The 19,231-nt window shown below is 35.1% G+C and overlaps 1 protein-coding gene across 1 annotated transcript; it reads left to right on the top strand.

Annotated features, from left to right (window-relative positions):
* Nucleotides 1-216: 216 nt before the first annotated feature.
* Nucleotides 217-15,940, top strand: LOC132606264 (gibberellin 2-beta-dioxygenase 8). The gene is made up of 3 exons (XM_060319682.1): nucleotides 217-947; nucleotides 11,760-12,081; nucleotides 15,468-15,940. Exons 1-3 carry the CDS (start codon nucleotides 406-408, stop codon nucleotides 15,690-15,692), a joined length of 1,089 nt encoding a protein of 362 aa, XP_060175665.1. The 5' UTR covers nucleotides 217-405; the 3' UTR covers nucleotides 15,693-15,940.
* Nucleotides 15,941-19,231: the final 3,291 nt, after the last annotated feature.

A 19,231-nucleotide genomic window follows, 5' to 3' on the forward strand; every position in this document is an offset into this window, starting at 1 on the left:
CCACAAATACAAAAAACGATTTGAACATTTGAAATGACGTATGCAGATAATTTTACACCAGCGATTGTCAACCTATTATCAAACTCAGCTTGCAAGGTTCTAGTTTTTAATTTAGGACTCCGATGATTTTAAGGCATGACTTCTCTCCTAAAATGATACTCCATTTATTTTACATTTTTCTCAAGCAGATATTTCCCTTACTATAATGCATATTGTTATGTCAAAAAGTATTATTTACACATCTATATAACATTTTTTTGTGCAAAGCGGTGTTAGATGACACCTCTTATCAAAGCTAGAGTATCTCCGCCTATAAAACCATAGCTTAAGTTCCAAAGTCCGCCTATAAAATACCTGTTTGATGTTACGCTATTAAGTCTTAAGTTGGCCAAAGTAAGAAACAATATGTCCGAATCTAACTTTGAATCCTACCCTCCATTATTTCGACCACCACCAAACAGCCCATTTCAAGAATCTAACTCTGATAAAACAGAGCCACTTTTATTGGACGCTGCCATCCCTGTCATTGACTATTTCAAATGCACCACCACGACGACAACAAATCAAGAAGTTGTTGAGGACGATGAAAAGATTATTTGTCGAAATTTAATCAGTGAAGTTTGTAGAGATTGGGGATTATTTCGTTTAGTGAACCATGGAATTCCAGTTACCTTATTGAACCAAATTCAAGAACATGCTAACAAGCTCTTTTCGTTGCCCTATGAAACTAAAAAAGCCTTATTTTCCAGTAGTACTAGCAGCAATATTATTGGTCCTATATCGTATTTTTGGGGTACACCTGCTCTAACACCCTCTGGCGCCGCCCTAGCAAAACAAAGAGGTCCAAAAGAAAATAACCAGAGCCTACAATGGATGGAAGGATTCAATGTTTCATTATCTCAATTGTCTCATATTCACTACCAAGATTTATTGCTCGAAACTTTCAGGTTCACTTCCCCTTCTTCTCCTTCTTATTCTTTTATCTTTTTCCTTTTTGTTTGGTTGGTTTTTGCTATTTTCTTTTTGGTTATTTCGAAATATGTGAATGTGACTTCTAGAAAAATCAAGCCGCCAATAAATAGACAGTATATTGAGTTATTGATCTAGTTGACAGTTGGTTAAATCAGTAGTATTAAGACTTCAATGATAGAGCCTGGAGGGGGATAAGACAGTAGTATGCGGCTAAGGATCAGACAAGACAAACCGTGGCGAATACAAGATTTTTATTAAGAGATTCTAAAAGTAAATTCAACATATAATATATGTACATAAAAATAATTATAACTTTGTATATACAATGTAGTTTATCGCCAATTGGGGTTCGGACGAAACACTTGCTCCTTGCTGGCTCCGCCCCAGCATACAGATCGAGAATGTGAAGTATACGGGTTCGGACACCATTAAAGTTATTGATCTTGAATTATTGAGTTCAAAATTTAATATTTATATGCATTTTATAAAAAAAAAATTAACATATATATAAAATTAAAGATAAAGCTACTAAGCTGCACCAGTAGCTTTAATGGTGTGTCCGCGGCTGCCTAAAGTTGCGAATCGCGATTGATGGATTCTTGATAGGAGTATTTGTTTTCTTTTATTCATGTTAGTAAAATTATAGCTAATTTTTTCCCTAACTTTTCATTTTCACGTGTCGAATCCATTGTACCTGTGAATCACTTTCCATCACAATTACCGTCCATTTTCGACTAGAGAAAAACACTGAGACAGTGAGACTACGACAGTCGTGAACGCAACAAAAATTTCTAACTTTGGATACTGGACAAAAATTAATTAATTAACTAGTTAGTAGTGTTATGAAGGTCATCAGTGCATGTCCATATTTTCTAGACTTATCTTTTCTCTGCCGACTGCTCCACAATTAGTAGCGGCATAATAAGACACTTCGGGTTTCGTTTTATATGACGTTCTTGATTTCATTTTATTTTAATAACATTTTTATATAATATAAATATCATAAATTTAAAAAATTATTTTTAACATACATTAAGAGTCTTTCTTTTATTAAGATTACGTATGTAGCTAAAATACTACTGACATGTTAAATTAAAAGGGGAGAAAAATGAGTCCGCGACTTAAGTGACACCAAAAAAAAAAAAATGAAACCAAAATAACACAAAAAATAAATAAATTACAAAAGTAGATTTCACACACAGATTTTGTGCGTGAAAGAGGCTACTTTTTTTTTAAGCTATCAAAATCACGTTTTTTTCATACTTTGGGCAAGGATTAGTCATATTTCAAAATTCCGAAATATCAATATTTTATATAGAATTTAATATTTTTTTTGCGTACTATAACGTCAGCTCATTACATCAAGTATACCTAAACGTTTGAATCGTCGTTTTAGGGGGTTGTAAAGTGCCCCGAAGTAAATTTTGTTTGTTTGGAAACTTTTCATCTTTAGATCTAAGTGTCATATTTTATAGGGTTTTGATTTAAGTGTTTTATTATTTAGTCAAGTCAAATGTATAAATGAAAATATTATATTAAAAATAATTCATCCAATATGAGAGGTTTAAAATAATTCAAAAGTAATTCATTGCATTAAGTAATACATCATTTTTTACAATAACAAAATATTCAAAATAAAACTTCAAGTACGAGAGGCTCTTTTAATCCGAGATGTTCTGCCACCACGAGACGTACTTGCACTACCACGGCCTTGTTGCCCACACGAGATGCCAAAAAAATGAGAGGCCAAAAAACGTGTTGCCCATACGTATGAGATATATACATTGAAAATTATCCAAATAGAGGGAGACAAATTTGCATTTTTATGATCGCTAATGGAAACAAATGTTAAATTGTGTTTACAGTGGGATGAAAAAAATTGATATATTTCCAGGTTAAATGTTAAATTTGAGTAGCTCCAAACCCTTAACGTTGTGGCATGACCTTAATTACTTTATGTATCATAGTTGATTTGACGTAAATAAAAAATAAGGACAGGAGCATAGGTAGAAAACTAGTTGTAAATTATTGACACTTTAAATGGTCATAACTTTGCGCTCGGATGTCCGATTTACGCGATTTTTTTTTGACTCAGGGTATTTTTTTGAGATCTACCCGGCCAAACCGTTGGCCAAGCCAGTTTTTGAAAAAACACCTGTTATCTCATTCAATTTGAATTTTGCCCCAAATTGGTGCAAAAATTTCATTCATCTTTAGTCAAAATCTAATGATAAAAAAATCTATTTCGATATGCTAATCCCGTGATAATGATGTTTTGAATGTCAATTTCGAACCTCGAAATTTAATTTATGAAAACGAGTTAGATAGCATTAGTGAACATTATAAAAAATAAAAAGTGTCTACTTTGTTTCTCTCACCAATTTGGCTTGGTGGTTTAACCTCTCTTTTTTACTTCTTTTTTATGCCAACAACATGGGATCAAACCTTGGTGGGAGCATTGAATGAGATATATTATACCTTAGTTGAACCTCTCATATTGGATGAATTATTTTTTAATATAATATTTTTATTTATACATTCGGCTTGACTAAATAATAAAACACTTAAATCAAAACCCAATAAAATATGACACTTAGATCTAAAGATGACAAGTTTCCAAACAAACAAAACTTACTTCGAGACACTTTACAACCCTAAAACGACGATCCAAACGTTTAGGGATAATTGATGTAATGAGTCGATGTTATTATACGCAAAAAAAGATATTAAGTTGTATATAAAATATTGATATTTCGGGATTTTGAAACATGACTAATCTTTGCCCAAAGTATGAAAAAAATATGATTTTGATAACTTAAAAAAAAGTAGCCTCTTTCACGCACAGAATCTGTGCGTGAAATCTACTTTTGTAACTTCTTTTTTTTGTGTTATTTTGATTCCAATTTTTTTTTTATTATTTATTTGTGTCACTTAATTTGCGGACTCGGAGAAAAATAATGACGATGCTCATCTTTTTATTGGTCGTTATGTTCAGACTTCAGCTGATCCATATAGCTAATAATATGAAAAGATTGTCCGGTTTATTTTTAGCATACATATACATACCCAACCTTTTAATTATCTCCTCTCTTCTTTCATGATATTTGATTTATATATAATAACGTAAGATTTCTCTAGATCTTTGCTTGATTCCTTTGTCGTACGTTGTGTCATAATTGCTGGTAGGCAATTATTATTTTATTAAATAAAATAGAGTACACGCCGCAGGAAAATAATTACAGCTTCCAACATCTCTTGGGCCAACCTAGGGGGTCCGAAACCAAAATGGCTCCAAAAAAAAACATTTTGAACTAAAATGCCCCAACAAAAAAAAAAGTTACCAAAGTACCTATAGCGCAGTATTTTACTACGCTATAGCACTAATGGAGACGGCCCCGTTAAGTCCTATAACGCAGTAAAATAATGCGTTATACGGAATAAGGTCCAACGTATAACGCATGATTTTACTGCGTTATAGGAGACCATTAAATCACAAGTTCCCCTTTCCATTCTTCCCTTATTACGTAATTTTATCTTTTTTACGTAGTTTAGCCGTATATTAATCATGCTTTAAGACTCCGAAACTTCAATATTTTATATAGAACTTTAGTTATATTTGTACAATTAATAAAATATGCCCAACACATCAAGAATACGTGATACTTTCAATTGTCGTTTTAATAGTTGAAAAGTGCTCGAAATCCTTTTTTGTTTGAAGACTTGTAGTCATTAGCTTTAAGTTATTTATCTTTTAGGGTTTCGTCTTATTTTTAAATTAATGCTTAACTTTATTTCCAATGTGTTACGTTTTTTTTTTATTAGCAATAATAAAGACTAATGATAATATTTATAAATATGCAAAAAATGTATAATATTTACGATAAATTGTACAACACTAATGTATATACACTATCGAGGATGGGTCCCACATGTAGTATGGCGGAGACTATCCCTAGGCCTAAGGCTCATACCATCCCCACCGCCCTCGCCATCGTCTCCGTCGCCCTTTTTCCTCTTAATAACCGGGCGCTCCAAGTCATGATCATCTCCTCTTCCCCTAGCCCTTGCGCCCTTAACTAGAACGTGCTCCTTCTTGGGATCTTGTCCCGCTGGCACGCTCAGAACCTCAAGCTGAGCTGGGTCTGGAAACTGGACCTCTTCCTCGTCGGGAGTCGCCACCGCAGGCGCCGAAGGATGAACCTGAAAAATATATAAATATTAGTACCATTTCTTATTTATGTTGAATACATTAACGTTATTTATTTAATCAAACCTGTGTGTCAACGGGCGCCTGAGAAGGCTCCTGAGATGGGTCTGTAGCCTCCTGAGATGGGTGTGATGGTGAATATGAAGTAGTCTCCTGGACGAGATGCTGTTCGAAGTCCAAGTAAAGGTTATAAAAATTAAATAAACATTTATCTTATATTGAATAAAATTAGTTTAAGTAAAAAACTTACATGCGCCTCGGTAGTCTCATGAGAAGACACCTTTGCCTCGGCAGGCTGATGAGAATGCTCCGGAATGGGCAGCTCCTGTGGACCCACTGGCGCCGAATCCTAAAATATGAAAAAAATGAAATAATAAGTACTTTAAATGATCAAATATGTATATTAAATATTGACCTTATATTGAATAAAATTAGTTTTAAGTAAAAAACTTACATGCGCCTCGGTAGTCTCATGAGAAGACACCTCTGCCTCGGCAGGCTGAGTGGGTGGCTCTGATGAACCCGCTGGCGCCGAATCCTAAAATATAAAATATTACTAAATAATGAATAACATATATATATATATATATATATATATATATATATATATATATTTAAAATAAATAATTTAAATGAACAAATATGTATTTTAAATACTAACCGGGATCAAAAACTCATCAAAGTCAAGAATCCGGGCTCCCTCTGAATTCCTCACAGGCCGCTCATCAGCTAATGAAGCGCGTAACGCCGCCCAATCAACGTTATCACGCTCCTCCATGTATGCATTATGGCTTGGCTGTGATGAAGACCCGGGTATCTCAGCAAGTAAGAGCGCCGACGTAAACGTAGGTGAGTCTCCAGGTGAGCTGCCACCGGCCTGGAAGGGCTGCGGATGGACTAGACCGTGAACGCCCTCTGGAATGGGATCGGCCTCATCCGCCTCATCTACCAGTCCTCTACCACCAGGTCCTCCGGCAGCAGCGCCGCGTCCTCCGGCAGCACGGTGTCCTCTGCCAGCACGGCCTCCTCCTCTGGGAGCCCCCGGTGCTGCCTGATACTCAGCCTCCGGAACAGGCTCCGCCATGCACCTAATCTCTCCTGCCTGGCGGATACCATCCTCGGAAATCCTAACCATATCCGCGGCAAGCCCCGCAAGCCCAGTGTAAGGCATATGCTCTAACCCCAAGGTGCGTAAATGCTGTACGGCCACCAGCTGCATTTGTGTTTAACAGAAACAAAAAAAGTTTATTTTTAAAACGTAACAATTAATGAAATTAGACAAATCTAAATACGATAAACCTACCAATGCCTCGTACTGCCCCGCGAGTGCTGAATATCCTACATCCCTAGGGGAACGCAAAGCTGGGTTGCCAATCAATCGGCGTGTGATCTGATGGTACCAGCACATGTAATGCTCAACGGGAGTCAAATGGCCGACCACCGCTAAAGTGCCCAACCTGTTCTCCCAACGGTGGAGCTGAACATCCATGAAAGCCAAAAAATTATCATCAATAGCAGCCCGATCGTCCCGCTGGTAGTGTCGGAGCTCATGACGGACATCAGGGGGTATACTCTTTGTATGTCCAAACTGTCGTAAGACACGCTCGGGCATGTGATCCTCTACGATGTCCAGGTGTATCAATGGACACCGCGACCTCCAAACCCCCTGACCTGCCCTACAGAAAGGGGGCAAACCATCTAATATAACAGCGTACGGCGTCCATATAAATAGCTGCATAACATATAAATACAAATCAGTGATCACCATGTAGAAAAGACGTTTAATTAAATTATTAATGTAAATATAAATAGTTTACCGCATCATCCGTCATGTGATCAAGCTGGTCCCGGAATGGAAGAATACTGTGGTGCGTATCGACATCCCGGTCAAAACCCGTTGTCCACCTCCTCGCATAAGGCATGTCAATCTCGAGGTGATGTCTAGGTACGGGCTGAAAAGGCAGCATTCTCTCCCACGCCCATAACTGTAAGCGATATTAGAAAATACGATTTTTTAGTCGCCCTTCCTTTCAAGAGGTTTGTTGACATTACAGAAACGCAACTTAAATATTACCTGGAGAAAAGCAAAAAATCCACACATCTCTGACAGCACCAATAGACGCTCGGCACAGGCATCTGTAAAGATACGCCAAAACAGCACCGCCCCTGCTGTAGTCTCCCAAGCAGTCCAGATGCTCCAAAAAAACCAAGTAACGTAAACTGACAAAGGCACCCGATGAATTCGGGAACAAGATGCCTCCGAATATAATAAGCAGGTACAAACGGGCATGACGATCAACATCGTCCTGCGGGGTGCCGTCGCCAACCGGATCCAAACCCTCCAAATAAGTGCAGAGTGCACTAAGCTGAACCCGACTCTGTCCGGATATCTGGGCCGCGACATCAGGCACGAAGTGGGTGAGCCTAGTCAACTCTGTCACCCACGTCCGACCAGGAGGAGGCTCGTACCGAGTGTACAATGGATTTCCATCAACCCGCAATCCAAAGAGGACCTCTATATCCTCAAGTGTAATCGTGGCCTCACTAGTGCGAAGATGGAAGGTGTGTGTCTCTGGCCTCCACCGCTCAACCATGGCCGTGATGAGCGCCCAATCATTGTACCCGACCAACGGACACGCAACGGTAGATGCCGCCCCGAAATAATATCTCCAACACGCGAGGATGTGGGGGGTGCTCGCGTAAAAGAGTCCACGTTCTCTGCAGCCTACGGGGACGAAGTGGTAACGTCCAAATACACTCCTCAAAGAGAAAGTGTACACGGTCGTATGCAATATATTTACCCAACTATGAGTCGGGGTCGATCCCACAGGGAACAATATGCTAGGCGATTAAGAAAGTAAGGAACTTTCACCAACTACGCTAAAGCCAAACGATAAATAATATTTTGATTTTTGTTTGAGAAAATTATAACTAATGCGGAAATGTAAACTAACCTAGAAAGCGAGTAAAATGATCAATGGCCACAAGCATGGATAATAGGAGATTACACTCAAGTAACGATCCAACGTATTTTACGATTTTACAACTAAGAGCGGATTTGTGTTGATAGATAATGATATCTAAAATCTCATTGAAAGTCTTCCAACCAAATCAATGAATTTCATTCTAAGCTTTTCCAAGACTTAGAGTGTGATATTAGGTACAATCAATTTAACCTCAAGTAACTATCCTCTTCCGAGCTCAAGTTATTAGATGAGTTTAATGACCCAAATTCTTGTTAATTAATCTTTCCCAACCTAGATTTCCTCTTCCAAGCTCAATCTAAGTAAATGGGTGAGCCCTAGGGTTAGCTACTCCCTTTGGAAACATTCAAGAATGAGATTAATTAAATCAACAAAGACCCACTTCAATAGCAATAAAAATCATTCAATACATAAGCAAAACAAGAGTTTCAATCCAAACTTTAATCAAGAATAGTTTCACAATCAAGATTCAAGTAATGGAATAAATACTACACACTTAGATATGCAATACAAAACAAGGAATTGAAGAAAGGATTAAGAAATATCTCATTGAAGTGCTTCCAATCTTCTCCTCCAATATTGTAGAAAAACCCTAGCCTCCAAAACTTGCAAAATGACCAAAGATAGAAAATGTTTTGCCCTAGCCTCTCTTTTGTAGCTCCCCCCAATTTTTCCAAGTCCAAAAAATGTCAAAATCTGCCCCCATATTTCTGTTTTTGCAATTCTGCCCGTTTTTGCAAAACTGTCCACTTTTTGACAGTTTTGCAAATCTGTCCCGTTTTTGCAAAACTGTCCAGTTTTGACAGTTTTGCAAAAATGTTCAGTTTGACCTCTTTTTGACTTTCTTTTCACTTGGTATCTTCCGATCACTCATTTCAGCTACTTGGCTTGTTTTGCTCTATTTTGTTCCATTTTGGTCCATTTTGATCCATTTTGCTCTTTTATGCTCTTCGGGCATCTTTTCCTACAAAACAACATAAAAACACAAAAAGTAACAACAAAAGTGCTTAAGGAGTCACAAAAGCTTAAGGAATTAGCGTCGAATATCGCGTAATTTCACGACTCATCACGAAGCCCAGTAGATATCCCTATACTACCGACCCATAATAACTCTGACCTATGATTGTCTTGCAAAGACAATACTGATCTATCAGCGGGCCCCGGGTGATCATCGGCCCCAGGGGAACATTCGGATCCATGAAAGAGTCCAGTCTGTACAAACTAAATTAGTCATTATTCTTGAAATGAAAGATAAATTATATTAACTAATCGAAATATAGCAGTAATATTTGTTTGGAACTATATTTTGAATATGTGATATATTTTTAGTTGACCAAATAGCCAACACAACTACGATAAAATTAAACTAAGAGTTCATATTCGTCGACCATATATTTTCCTATAAACTTTATATTTTTTTTCGTTAGCTTATGTATTTATGAAAAGAAGAACTTTAACTATTCTTTTTAAGATAATTTTTTTTATTTAACATATATATTCATGCTTTTAAAATTGTATAGATTAACATTTCATAATCGTTTACAACTTGTTTGGATGGTTGTTACCTATTGTATTATATTATGTTGTTAGTATAAATAAAATGTTTGCTTTGATTGCTATTTTAATTTTATTGTTATGTAACGACGAGAGGTTCTATTTTATGTAACGACTGATTTGGTCCTATATAATACAACATAATACGATAAATGTCAAAACAATACATAACAATCATCCAAACAAAATGTTAACAATATAATAATTCATTACCAATCAACTTCTTTCAATTCATAAAGAACATTTAATAAATACTCAATTAACAAAATAATAATTCATTAACAATTCATAAAATAATTAACCAAATTCAACTCATAAACATATAACAAATTAACAATGTTAACAATTCATAAATAATTAACCAAATTAACAACTCATAAACATATAACGAATTAACAATGCATAAACATTTAATAATTAACAATTCATAAACATTTAACAAATAATGAATTAAACCAAAAAAAAAAAAAAAAAAACGGAACAGTGGCCTAAGCCACTGCCCCCAGCGATCAAACCCCAAAAAAAATATATATAAACATGCATGCAATATAATATATATAACAAAATAATAACAAAATTTCATAGTAGAAAACCTTAATCGAAGATTTTTTGTAGATATTTTAATCGAGTTGTACCCCGCTTTTTCTCAAAATTCAAACTCAGAATCTTGCTCCTTGACTTGAATATACCGAGAATCTAAACTTTCCGGATGAAATTTACTAGAAAACGACGTTTTTAATGGGTGGGGACCACGGAATCCTGCCCTCCAATGGCGTTTTTGAAAAAAATTGCCACTGGAGGGGGCAGTGGTGGAACCCGATCGGGTTATAGTGATAACTATAACGCATGATTGTACTGCGTTATAGGAGAGAAGCAAAGTCCTATAACGCAGTAAAATCATGCGTTATATGTTGGACCGTATTCCGTATAGCGCATTATTTTACTGCGTTATAGGACTTAACGGGGTCGTCTCCGTTAGTGCTATAGCGCAGTAAAATACTGTGCTATAGGTACTTTGGTAACTTTTTTTTTATTGGGGCATTTTGGTTCAAAATGTTTTTTTTTTTTGAGCTATTTTGGTTCCGGACTCCAACCTAGGACCAGGTACTGAAGGATTAAACGAGTCAAGTCTTATCATGCATGTACTAGTGATTTTACAATGCCCATCATCAATCAACTACTTCTCGGGATTTTCCTCTTCAATGATAGATAGATAGTCTTTCCTAGTGCGCCTCTCTCCATCATTTTCATATACTGTAATTTCTTATAAATTGGATAATTATTTCAATTTATGTGATATAGATTACATTATTGAGGTAATTTAATAAAAATAAGATTTTTAAAATTTAGGCTTCAAACATATCATAATACTTATATGGCTATAGAATATTTAAACTTGTAGTTTTGAGTATATCATAATAATTATATGGCTATAAAGCTTCTCATTTAAGGGTAAAATAAGAAGTGTAATATTACTTATTTCTAAGTAAATGTGTCATTCTTTTTTTTAATAGACTAATTAGTAAAAAGTGTCACATAAACTTTTTAAAAAAAGGGAATATTCCAATAGATCAAAACTCTCATATATATTTCATTTTACGTGTCATTCTTTTCTTTTAAATCCGTTAGAAAGTGTCTTTTTATATTTGATAATAATTAACTTTAAATTTTTCATCTTATTCTTAATTACATTTTTTTATAGCTAAGAAAAAATATCATGACATAGTAAAAATCATAATTTCAGCTCTTTTATTCTTAAACTTCAGCCTAGTTAAACAGTATCACACAAAAGGAAACAGAGAGATCACTAGCATTTTCTACTAGGCTACTCTCCCGTTATTTTCATATTCCATGGAGTATATATACCTTTTGTATACAAAAACATTAGGATTATTTAACCAAATTTGAAGAGTTGTCCGTTGTTATGCGTCAACTTAACCTGACGATATATGAAAATTTACTATACAGACTGTAAGTGTCATAGAACATAAAATCTTTCTTATAGTACTATATTTGCTTTGGGTGGTATTGGATCTTAATAGATGCTTGCTAGAAGAATATGGGAAGGAGCAGGCTAGGCTGGCTACAGAAATATTCAAGGTTTTGGGATCAGACCTAAACTTGGGACCATTACAGTCCCAGTCTTATCTCTCAATAGCCACTGGTTTATTAAGAATCTATCGTTACCCTATATGCCTCGAGCCAGAAAGAACGTGGGGCATTGACGTACACACAGATAGCTCAGTCCTCTCCATAATACACCAAGATCAAGTTGGAGGCCTTCAAGTTTACAAAGATCATCAATGGCTCGATGTCAAGCCCCTTTCCAATACCCTAATCGTCAATATTGGTGACATGTTGCAGGTACGTGCTTTCACTAATTTGTCCATTTCATTTTTGCCTTTCTGTTATACTTCCTTCCGTCCCAATTTAAGTGGAAAAGTTTGAAATTTCGAGAATCAACCATATTTTTTTACCGGAATTTCTTTATATGTTTTTTTAAAATATTTTAAGTTGTTAATTATTGTAATTTATAATACTCCACTTTTTACGTAGTTTTTAAATATATAATATAAATTTTATGTCCGAATACACGGTCAAAGTTTAAAAGTTTGAATCTCGAAATTCGAACTGTGCACTTTTTGCGACTAAGTTACGTTATTGATAAATTATATTTTTGGTCCTTCTAATATACGACCATTGTTTTAAAAGGCAGTGTCAGGACTCGCCCCGGGGCTCGCTTCGGGGCAGGGCAGTGGCAAAACGCCCTGGGGCTAACGTGCGGGACTTAGTTCCTATGAGGCTTTCGCCCTAAGCGCCCAACCGTACGCCTTAAACACGCCTAACGCCCAACGCTCAGGGCTCGCCTAACAGTTCTTACACAAATTATATTTTAAATTCCTTAATTAAAATCATTCACCCTCATAATTGTTTAACAAAATAATGATACTTAATAGTTTTTCATCTATAGAAATAGAAGATTGGGTGTAACTCATATAACAAGTCGTAGTATTGGATATTTACTATTTGAGAACGTCGTGAGGGTGAATATCACTTATTTAAAAAAAAAAAAAAACACATAGCGGAATTGTACATTTTCACTTGTCATTGGTCATAAGTCCTATGTATCAGAATTATCATATAATGTTATTTTTTGTTCATGAAGAAGTTATGTTTTAATTGTAATATTGATAAATTTTATTGATTATTTGCTTATAGGGAGATAAAATAAATAGTATGATAGTAATAGTGTTTTAAGAAACTGTGTTTTTTTCCGTGTTTGAAAGTTAAAATGTTATAATTGTTTTGTATTTCATAATAGCTTTTATTTCATTGTATCGTTTATACTTGTAAAATTATGTTATATATAATTATAAGTTATAAGCAGTGTATAATGAGCTTTGATCATTTTTTTTGTGAGGATCAAGCGCGCGCGCGCTCACACACACACACACACATATATATATATATTTCATTTATTTACAGTTTTCTTTTATTTTTTTTATGTAATTTTACCTATTTAAAAATATTTATTGTAATTATATTATTTTAAGAAATACTAAAAATTAAATACCCATGGGGCTTACGCCCCGTGCCTCGAGGCTTACGCCTCGTCGAGGCGCATGTAAAACGCCCCGCCTTACGTCCCCGCCTTTTAAAACACTATATACAACTCAACATATTTAACTTTTAATTAATCAAAATGTGTGTTTTATGATCATTTCACGTAAAAATGTATTGTATTTGTCACTTAATTAGAGAACTATATTACATGTCAAATATGGAGTAACAATGCAAACTTAACATAACACGTGAGCAATTAAGTGGTTGAATGGTTACTAGGTGTGGAAAATTTGTGATGAAATGTTCATTGAAGATTCAATGTGCTTACCCACCTATGTTACAGAGATAAAATCATACTTAGTCGGTCGGGGGAAGCGGTAGGTTCGTGCTCCGCTTCTCTCGCACTTGCTTGCGTGAAGGCTTAGAGCCCTTTTCGCTAGGTCCAAAAGCTTCCCAAAAGATCTGATCTAACATTAATAATTGAGGGATCAAAAGTGCTATTAGCCTTTTTTTTTTTTTTAATAATTGTGATGTCCGAACTAGCTTACACGTAACTCGTCAGTTCATATGTTACATACTACATCCCACCGACACATTTATGCACATGGAGCAGATAACTCTGTCCACCAAGGCGTGGGCAGATGAGAAAAAATCACCTAGTATTTTTTATTTTGCTGAAATTTAAACATGAAATCTCATTATTCTCAATCTACTTCATTGGCAACTAGGGCACGTCCTCGAGTGCTTATCTTTTTCTAAATTTAACTTACATAGTTTTTTTATCATAAAATATTTTTCTACAAAAGAAAATTGAGAAATTTCATCTTATAGTATCATTCAATAAACTTATGGGCTTGTTTGGTATGAGGAATAAGGATAAATAATTCCGGGATTATATTTGAGATGAGTTTATCCCACGTTTGGTTGGGATAAGATCGCGGTATAATTAATCCCGGGATTGTAGTGTTATTTTATCCACGTAGAAGGATGGAATAATTAATCCCGACATAACTAATCCAGGATAAGTTATTATGGAATAACTTGTTTCCAACCAAACGACCCCTATATAATCTTCTTTTTTCTTTATCATGGATTGCAATCCGGAAAATAATAAAGAAGAGAGAACAAACAAGATGAGATCTAGTATTATACCAACCAAGATCTCATTATTCTTTTAATCAATATAGTACAATTTAGTGGACTGACATTTTTAACTTATACAGTCTTTTTTAATCATATATTTTCCTTGAAATTTCGAGAAAGAGAGTTTTACCAACCACTATTATACATTAATTAATCTCTTCATCATTATTGTAGTACAATTTAGTGGACTGACATTTAACTTATAGTATTGTCTTTTGTATCACACAATATTTTCCTAAATTATTGAGAAAGAGAGTCTTACCAACCATGATAACAGTAATTCGTTAATAACCATATATAATTTATTGGACTGACGTTTAAATCTGCTAGTCTCTTTTTTATTTATTAAGGGCCAGAATTTACATTAGTTAGTGACTATATGAGTATTACATTTTCTCGTTGATAGCACATGTAACTTACCCAACACTAGATCAGAACCTTGGAGTACGCACTTTTAGCAGTCATATAAACAATTACTATCCCAATTACTATACTAGAAAACTGTATGGAGTACTGTGAAGTATTTACCAAGACAATTATTAAGATTACTACTTTCGCTCATAGATTTATTTTATCACTTCAAAAAAACCCAATGTCATGTTTTATGATATAAATTTATGAAACCATATATGATCAATTGTTTGGTTGGATAGTCGATGTATCAATAAAAAAAAAGCTTCTCAAATTTATCCTATCTGTGAAATCTAATCAATTGTAGCCAGTAGGTTTTCACTCTATTTCTACGCCAACATGTCATGCTTGGTATGAATGTCCTATAAAAAATAGAAATTAGCGATGGACAAGATCCATCATTGAACAAAAAAAAAAATGTTGCTAGAATTTAGGCACGATTAGCAACGAACAATCAAAAACTCCTACTTTAATGACGGTGTATTTAGACAGATTAGCAACGAATCTATAGCTAATTTTTTTAGCATGCAGTAAAGATTATCTACATTACAGGCCAATAATACAAAAAAATTACAAACTGTCAGTTCACAAAATATAAACTCTTATTTAAAAGATGTGTTTGGATTGTACAGGCAATGAGTGACGACAGCTTTATGAGTGTGAAGCATAGAGTGAAGGTGAACAAACACGAGGAGAGAATATCAATTGGTTATTTTGTGTTCCCTGCTGAAGATGCTATCATTCAAAGCACAAAGTACAAGCCCTTCACTTACGCAGATTTTCGAGCACAAGTGCAACATGATTTGAAGACAGTAGGTCTCAAGACTGGTCTCCAAAAATATAGATTTACTGATTAAGAACCTGTTTGGATAGGCTTATTTTAGGTGCTTTTAATTCAAAATAGTTTTTAATCACTTTTGTAGTGTTTGGGTACAATAATTTTTCTGTGGACTTCCGGAAATCTGTTTCATGTAGCTTGGCAAGGAAATTTTGAGTCGTGAGTACAGGACCCTTTACATGTAAGACCTATTGCTCATGCAATTTGGGATCCTCATTTTGGTCAACCGGCCGTGGAAGGTGCTCTTGGCCCAGTGAATATTGTTTATTCTAGTGTTTATCAGTGGTGGTATACAATCGGTTTACGCACTATGCATACATTTGTCTCATACACTATGGGGATGGTGAGAAGAGATATATTTTACATCCCAGAGGGGCTATAATAGGAGATACCATTGTTTCTGGTAAAAAGTGTTTTTCAACACTTGTTTTTAAGCCAAAATGATAAAAATAAGTCATAAGCCATAAGCTAAAATTTCTAACTTATGATTTTTGGCTTACAAGTCAAAAGCCATAAGCCCATCCAAACGAGCTCTAAATCTCTTAACAAATTATCTTTATTTTTATAGGGTAAAAAAAAAAAAAAAACTCATTAGTTCCCCCACTATCTTTAGCAGACTGTAACTTGTACAAGGTACTAATTAATAAGCAGGCTCCTTTTTTTTCCCCTAGGTTCCAATAAGTTTTTCCTATGAAGAAACACTAGATTGTAGATTACTCTCATTAATTTCATTGCGGTGTAGGACCTAGGTATCTTAGCAAATTTGAAGTAAGATTTTAATGCTGGACTAAACCCGTCAACCGGTCCGGTTTTATCGGTTCAAACCGTTAACCGGACCGGTAAAATCGGAACCGGAACCGGAACCGGTTAACCGTTTATTTTATACTGGTCTGGTTTCAATTTTTTTGAAACCGGAACCGGTTAAACCGGTAAAATTGGAACCGGACCGGTTAAACCGGTAAAATTGGAGCCGGACCGGTTAAACCGATAAAATTGAAGCCGGACCGGTTTAACCGGTGGAATTTAAAAAAAAAATAGTTTGTAGCCGTTGGCAGACTGGCAGCCCAATGGACCGTTGGGCAACGGTCCATTTGCAAAAATGGTCGTTGCCAAACGGTCCCCAACTCATTTTTTGCCCCCCCAAACCCCCCAAACTTTTTTTTAGCACTTTAACCCATCCCCCACCCCTATATAAACCCCTCTCCATTTTCATTTTAATCCACACCAATTCACTCTTCTCTTTCTCTCAAATCTCAATCTCTCAATTATAGTTACTTTGCAACAATTAGCCACTTTAAATTTCTCTCAAATAAAATTATAAAGTCTTATTATAGTTTTAATTATTAATTTTGCAATTATAATATTGTTGGTGGAGTTGGGGATTTTGCAACAATCCGAAGTAGCTTTGGTGGATTTGCAATTGTAGTCGCCTTCACTTTGTTGGAAATTAGTCCGGCAATTTGGTACCTTCGTTCCAACTCTATCTTTATTTTTCGCAATTTAATTTGTTGCAATTCATTTTCTTGTGATTTATTTGAGTGTGATTTAAATTAATTCTAATTAATAATGGCGAAGAGATTTAGACGTGGTGCCGGTAGTAGTGGTATTGTTAGGCGTGGGCTTAATGAGGAAACATTTGTGGAAGAAACACCTAATTTAGGTATATATATTGGTGGAAATAATCCACTTGTAGGTCATAAGGCAATGCAACAACATTATACCGACACTTTTAATGAAATTGATGATGATGATGATTATGATGAAACACAACCCCCCGAAAATCCCATAGGAGATACATGTCCTGCACAATCACATACACAAGACAAACCGCCTAGAACTCGTAAGCCAAGCGCTAAAATTTGAAAATTTATGACTAAGGATAGGGAAAGCCAAACAGCTAAATGTACCCTATGTGGACAAGTATTTACTTTAAGCAAGAAACTAGTAAGGATGGTGGAACGGGTACACTAAATGCTCATATGAGAAAGAAACATATGGATGTTTGGGAGAGCAAACGGGTTCAAATGTGGGGGTATTCAAATGACGATAGACCCACGAACCGGTAAAAATTTTAAGTATGACAAGAAAAAAGAGCTTGTAGAAATAGCTAAAATGATAGCTTATGATTGTTTACCATTTTCCTTTCCTTCGGGTTTGGGGTTTGTTACTTACATTCAACGTTGTTATAATCCGTTATTTGAGATTTTGAGGGTATTCCGAGAAGTACTTGTAGAGCGGATGTTATAGATTTGTATAAAAAATATAGATTTTATTTGCGCCATGTATTTAATTCTTTAAATTGTAATGTTTCTCTTACCGCTGATTTGGGTCTTAGTCTTAAGTCTTAACAAGTTAGAATTTTTTGCTATTACATGTCATTGGGTTGATGACAATTGGGTTATGCAAAAAAGAATTATAGCTTTTTTATATGATGAAGAAAAAGGTCGTCACGATGGAAAATTTTTAGCGGATTCAATGTCTACTATTATGAGATTTTTTAACATTTATAGAAAAACACTTTGTATTGCTTTAGATAATGCTTCTAATAATACAAAGGCGATTGGTCTTTTAAAAAGAGAACTAAACCCTCCGCTAAGAAATATTTTTCATGTGAGATGTAGTTATCACATTTCAAACTTAATTGTTAAAGATGGTCTTGTGCGTTTTGACGATTCTGTTCAAAAAGTTAGAGATGCAGTTGCGTTTGTTTTTTGTAATGCTAATAGGGGAAGAATTAGAGATTTTAAGAATGCTTGTGTGGAAAATAATCTTAGACCTAGGAAAATTCAAGTAGAAATTGAGATTAGGTGGAACTACACTTACATTATGCTACAACAAGCATATGAGTATAGGATTCCCATACAACAAGTTCACAACAAATATAATATTAATAGTGATGATTGGTTAAATTTTACGGATTGAGAAGATGTTAAGGAATGTGTTGAACTCTTAGAATTTTTTTATAATGCAATTCTTGTTTTTTCTAAACAATTCTATCCCACGGTAACTGGAATTTTAGCCTACTTAGCGGAAATAGCTAGAGTTTTACAAGAGTATAAATATAAACCCGGTTATCAAGCGACTATTTTTGATATGACAACAAAATTTAAGAAGCATTTTTTTCCCATCCCAACTTTATTTATATTGGGTTCTCTTTTAAATCCTTATTTAAAAGTATCTTATACTAAAGCATTGGTTGGTCAAATTTATATATTTTTAGAAATTGAAGAGAGAGTTCAACCATCTTTAGCTGAAGCCGAAACCGCTATTGATGACGAGTTTAGAAAAGTTTTTACTCATTATTCTAATTTGGAAGAACATGCTCCACCCGTTGCTCCACGCCTTACTACTTCTCAAAGTAGCAAAAGGGCTTGTCGGGTTTAAAAGTTTTACATTCACATCCAACTCCTTCTTGTAATGCAAACTTTGATGAATATCACTTTTATTTGATGTAGCCAAATGTGGATATCAAGGAACTAGATGAGCTGGACGTCTTAGCATGGGGGAAGAAATACAAGGCAAGTCATCTGATACTCTCAAGAATGGCTCGAGATATCC

This window comes from Lycium barbarum, chromosome 1 (genome assembly GCF_019175385.1).
Source record: "Lycium barbarum isolate Lr01 chromosome 1, ASM1917538v2, whole genome shotgun sequence".
Classification (NCBI taxonomy): domain Eukaryota; kingdom Viridiplantae; phylum Streptophyta; class Magnoliopsida; order Solanales; family Solanaceae; genus Lycium; species Lycium barbarum.